This window comes from Poecilia reticulata, linkage group LG15 (assembly GCF_000633615.1).
Source record: "Poecilia reticulata strain Guanapo linkage group LG15, Guppy_female_1.0+MT, whole genome shotgun sequence".
Taxonomy (NCBI): Eukaryota; Metazoa; Chordata; class Actinopteri; order Cyprinodontiformes; family Poeciliidae; genus Poecilia; species Poecilia reticulata.
Genome location: NC_024345.1, coordinates 821,809 through 827,982, shown reverse-complemented (window position 1 = coordinate 827,982; position 6,174 = coordinate 821,809). Strand labels below are relative to the sequence as shown.

Here is a 6,174-nt window from a genome sequence, read left to right as displayed (position 1 = left end):
TATATAAAAAATCATAGAAGGTCCTCAGCAGTTCCCCCTGGACCCTAAAAGACCTGAACGTCCATAGCACGTATAGCCTGCTCTGCCCTTTTGGGAAACTGCTTTTACGTTAAGAGTCCAGTCCAGTTTGCTGTTCAGATGATCCCCAAGGTTCTTGTAACTCTGCATAATTAGTCTGAATTGAGTTGAATTCTCCTGCCTTCATCTTTTGGGGAAGCAGCATCAGGACCAGGAACTTAAAAAGGTTCAACAACCTGATAAGGAAAAGGTTGGTTCTATTCTGGGGTTTGAACAGAAATAGTTACTAAATAAACTACATCTACTTTCTAATAACAAAAGTAATGAAGTCAATGTTTAGCCCGACGAAACCAGATGTGACAACATGAAACCTGGAGATAAACTCTAAACTTCCTCATCCCCAAACAGACCACAACATACCACATGGAGTTCAAATACAGCATCTGATGTTACTTACTGGAGGTCCTGCAAGACAGAGAAAGATAAAACATTGAAACTCAGCTTTCAGTAGAACATACAAGGGAGTCAAAATTTACATAAATGTTTGACATATGAATGCAAAAAGTAAAACAAGCAGGAAAAAAGTCTCAATACATTAAATATGCATTAATCAAATTGGAATAGTGGTACCGACTTCAACTAAGAATTAAAAATTACTTTGGAAACATGAATTTATGCCACATGCAATGGGTGAAAAGTATATATTTTTCTTGCTCTTATATATTTTTTTTATTGAAGTTTTTATTTATTTTAACTTATACATTTGACTTTGGCAGACCCCAACTGCTCTGATTTTTGTTTTGTTTTACATTGAATTAATAGCAAAGTTGTATTTTTGAAATATTTCTCGAGGTTTGCTTTACCTCACCTCAACTTCTGTTAGACATTCGGGCCAGGAGGTAGAGAATGCAAAATATCCACATTTGAATACATTTTTCTTTTGTTATTATTTACATTTTTCTGGCACATTTGGAACAAGTATGAAAGAGTGTGATATAATGGTGAAACCTGAGAAGTGTTTTCTTCTCTTTAAATGTTCCAGCCATGCTAAGGTCTCTGGTAAAGTCATCTTTCCCCTGCCACATTCTTCTACTTCTTCAGAGAGCCGACGCGCTGCAGTTGTTGCGAAACAAAGACGAGCAAAGAAGAAACATGCATGCAGACGCTCAGCAGATTCACTGGTTTCTAAAGGAATCTTAAGATACTTTTGGTCAATCCATAAATTCCTATGACATAGAAAAGCAACTGTTGTCACTCTAATTTTACAGCAATTTGACATGCACTGCGACTCAGAGCACAGGTCAGACTCCTGTCATATGCAGAAAATACACAATGACTGCAGTCATCGGGTGTTTTAGAGATGGTCAAGAAGCTTGAGTACAGAGTTGATGGACCGCTTTATGGCTATGCCCAAACTGCAGCCTGAATCTGATCTGATGACAGTCTGAACAACACAGATCGGATTTTTTTCTAATGTGACCTGGGCCACTTGGGTATCCGACACGCATTTGATATTTTCAAATGTGACCTAATGTCCAGGTTTGCATTCATCCGACCTGAACGTCACTAATACTCGACAAATGTCTCTATTCTGTATCCTGATACACGCGAGCAGGGAGAAAGATAACAACTATAATGACGGACTATAATGAGGATTAAGTTGTTAATATCCTGGCTCCGGTCGGACAACAACTTCAAATATGTAAGCTATGCTCCACTGTTAGCATCCATATTTACTTCCACAAACACTGAGCACTTCTTGTTTTTATGATGGTTGGCATAAAACTGAGCGTGCTCTCTCTGTGTGATGTCATTGTGCCCTCCACTGCGCATGCGGGACACTTTCAGGTCGTTTGCCCGTTCACACCGGAGAACACAAACAGGTCGCATTTATTTGGAAGTGTGAACGGCCATGGCAAAAAAATACGATTTGACAAAAACCTGGAAATGGGCTGCAGAGTGAATGTAGTCTCTGTGTGTGGGAACAATAATCTCATCTTGAAGTTGAGGTGGTTGAGGAATAGAAATACTTTACTGTTCATTTGGCATCAGAGTGGACAGGAGACTCGTCAATGAATCCAACTATAAGAAGGCACAAAGAAAGGCTCTACTTAATGAGGAATCTTAGATTCTTCTGTGATTGCACCAAGATTATGCCTTCCATAAGTCTGTTGATCAGGGTGTCATCTCTTCTGCCATTATTTGTTGAGGTAGCAGCATCAAAATCAGGGACTGATGAAGGGAAGACTGTGGATGTGACGGTGCAAAGAAGTTTCTCACATAAGATGAAGAAAATGACGGACAAACCCGAGCATTCTTCACGAGCGTGGTACACAACAGTGTCTTCATCAGAGCCAACACTATCCATCAGCCTCTACAATAACTCTTTGAAGAACCTCGAATAATATGAGTTACAACATTTATTTTCCCTTTGGGACTCAATGATTAATTTTGAACTGAATTGTATCATGGAAGAAGAGATTTTCCAAGTTTTCTTCCTTCCTCTCTGCATTCCATGGAAAATGTCCAGGTTTAAGCAAACAACACAAAATGTCTTACTTTTTGTTTTTAGAATTTAATGACAAGTTAAATTCATTAAATTTAACTGTGCTGTTTTTTTTTCTTTTTCAATTGCTGACAGAAAAATTTAAGGAAGCTGATTGATGATATTTCAGGATAGTTTTGTTTGTTTTGTTTTTTTTTAAATGTGATTATTAGAAATAACCACATTTGGAATATGTTGGAATATTCTACCAACACTGTGGCAGAATATTCTCCAATTGTTTAGCTAACACCTGAAATTTTTAAATCAACATTTAACGGTGATCTTGGTCAATAGGAGGACAAATAAGTGGAATCTTTATCTATTTTTTTTTTAATCTGACCCCACTGGTGAGCTTCCTGAATACGTCCTGTCCTTTTATAGGGATAACCGTTATACACTTACACAGTTTCCCTTTAGAACACCCCCCCCACCCCCCACTCACCAAATCTTACTTTTAACGTTCCATAGTATTCAGGTTTGGGGTTTATCAATATTTGGGTGTACTGAGAGGACAATCATTTTTCAACAAAGCAATCCTCAAAAATACACCTTGCCAAGTGATTATGCCACAACGTACGTATGCATTGCACACATGCATCAGCATGCCGCCTCTTCCTGTTCTCTGTCTCTGGTTGCCACACTCTCCCCAGTTTGTCTATGCATTGGCAGCTGTCCGGTGAATATATCAAACCCACAGAAGGTGATACGCTGTGGGCTTTTCCTGTCAACACAAATGTCAAGGTGAACTGGCAAGTCTACTTAAATAACGAGTCCCATGACCCTGGAGCACACTCACCCTGTGTCAGCTGCACAGATAAAAAAGAAAAGGCTCCCGGCCGCATCAGGCATTGTTTAAAAATCTCCTAACTCAAAAAAAGCGAGAGCACCTCGACAACTTCTGAACAATAAACATGAGATGTAGCTGAAACAGATCAATTTATTTTCAACATGTTTCTAAGTGCCTATGAGCTGTTTCTGAAAAAGAAAAAATAAATAGCCCTCTTGTCACAACAATCAACAAGAAAGCAGATAGGAAAAATGTTATTAAAAACCACGTCTCAAAACGTATTCACTCCCCCATCATCATGATCATTGTGTTCAAGTTCTCTAAACACATTCATGACTACAGCTGTAACATAATAATAATAAATAATAATCGTTCACAGGGGCTGCTGATCAGCCATCTTGCGTATGTGTGTTTTCTTCTGTGTCTATCTCCTAACATCTACAGTAACGTATATAAAATGTATTCTGGATAAACTGTAACACTATGTTTTTCCTTGAGTTGTATCATCTTTCAGCGCTTGGAATAAATCAAATCCAGAAAATAGGCAAAACCATTTTTCCACCGTATGTCACCGCTCAAGAAAAATTGAAATATCTAAAATGCTTTACTGAATACCTTTAGGCTACACACTATTTAATGCTCTGTTTTCTTGTGTTTTTCTTATATAATATAGTTTGTTTTGGAATTTCTACCACTTTGTGCTGCATTTTGATTTGCTGGTTGTTTTTCACTCAAGCTAATTGGACACAAAAGCTATCTGTCTCTGATTGGCTGGAAGTGTGGTCCACTGACGTAGACATGGCCACTGCTTTCTGCTTTCTGCTGTTGCACTCTGTGGAGCTGTTTGTGTTTGAGACTCTATCCTAACATACAAGCATAATGAACATATTTTCTATTGCTACACTTTAAATTTTGGGAACTCAAAATTTCACCAAAAAAAAAATTCATTACAGAATATCTTAATCAGACAGTGCTGTAAAACCCTTTAAAGAATTTGTACTGATGAAAATTAAAAAGAGAAATCATATTTCTCCTGTTTTAGCCTCCTGTAAACAACTCCCTGTTTAATCCAAAATACAAGTGTAAAATCCTTCATAATCAAACTCCGTCATACACCAGATATCTGATTGTTTCATATGTTCCTAACAGAGCGTTTTGCTCTCAGACTGCAGGTTTACTGTTGGTTCCTATCATTTTAAAAAAGCAGAATGGGAGGCAGATCCTTTAGTTGTCTCCTGTGGAACCAGCTCCCAGTTTTAGTCCGTGAGGCTTTAACTATCCTTAAAGCTTAAAGCATGCAGTTAGACTGCCTTAGGTTATCCTGAGCTATTTCTGTAGTTACACTACCGTAGAATTAGGCTACTGGATAACAAAATGTCCACATTTTCTCACTTGCTTCTTCTACTAATCTGCAGTTTACATTATTTGAATCTATTAACTTTTTTGTTTTCTCTCTGTTTTTTTATGCTTGTCTGTTGAGAAAACTTTATTTTATGGCTGCCAATAAGTGAGTGCCTCACACTTAAGTGTAACAATAAGTGTGACACTTATTGTGACTTAAGTGTGCACGGGTTAGGTGTCCTAACGTTACCTGTCATCTGCATGAGGTAACATTAGGTAAATTAAACTAAGCTAAACCGAACCTGAAAATAATGCCCATCTATACTTTATGCTTAATATTAGACAAAGACAAAGACACTCCTTTTATCTCTCTCAAGAACTGGATGTACTCAGTTGTTTCTGGGGGTCGTTGGGGCTCCCAATGATTACTACTTTTAATAATTACACATTTAATAATTACACATCTGACAAACCTGAATCAACAGAAAAACAGAGAGCAGCATATGTCATATTTTGAAATCCTACTGTATTCCATTAATTTTAAAAAAAGGAAAACAACAAAAGGCAGTCTAGCTTGTAGCACATTTTTGATCCCAGAGGTGTTAGCAGCAAATGGCTATCAACAAGGCAGCTAATTAGAATATTTTGAGAACACAGTGGTCTACATGTACCTTAGTAAATCTATTACTCTGGCAGCTGCTTTGGTATTCATGGCTCTCAGTCAAGGGTTTATATTTTGGGGCGCTGAGACAGCTGCATTTTCCTGAATAGCACAACCACAGAACACACATTTCTTTTAGCTTACAGATTAATGTTATCGAGCGGACAGACAACTGAATGTACAGAAATATGCAAAAACTTTGTGACTCCCTAAATCATACTCCAAGACCTGTTTACTTAAAGCCAGGAAGGAAAATGCTGCTCTTTACAAAGTAATCACAAAATAGCGAAACCTTTTCAACGCTACATACGGCTCGTTGCCATAGCAACTGTCAACACCATCGCCTCATGTTTACATCACCTCATGTTTCAGGATTCAACACCAAAAAGCACTCAAACATTTCCCATACAAAGAACAGAACATCCGCTCTGTTACAGTATTACGTTTTTAGCCTTGATGTTTGTTTTGCGATTATTAATAAGTGATCGCTGTCATAGATTAGCTACCGCGCTGCTGTTAGCGAACCTAACAACGGTGGTGGATTAGCTAACTTAAACACCTGGTCTACTGATGACCTGTCAGAGTTGGTGTGTAGGTCACCTTTTATATTTCTAACTGAACCACGACACACCGAATTCCACTTGACATCTACATGTGAAGGTTGTCAAAGTCAAGCAAGAATAACTAACCTGCTTCTAAGTCCCTGGCTATTTTTTTTCTTAATTAAAACTTTTTCTGTCTTTAGTGAAATATTTGTCATAATGTGTTTGTCAAAAGTCAAACTTTTTTTCCAAGTGTATTAAGCGTTTGAATAAATATATA

At 37.7% G+C, this 6,174-nt stretch overlaps 1 protein-coding gene across 3 annotated transcripts in view; it reads right to left on the bottom strand.

The window, feature by feature from the left end:
- col13a1 (collagen, type XIII, alpha 1) overlaps window positions 1-6,174 on the bottom strand; it is a 44,469-nt gene that overhangs the window by 32,527 nt on the left and 5,768 nt on the right. For all 3 annotated transcript variants that reach the window (XM_008428944.2, XM_008428945.2, XM_017309206.1), the window contains exon 3: window positions 476-483. In XM_008428944.2, the coding sequence (XP_008427166.2) occupies window positions 476-483 (8 nt within the window). The remainder of the gene's footprint in view (window positions 1-475; window positions 484-6,174) is intronic.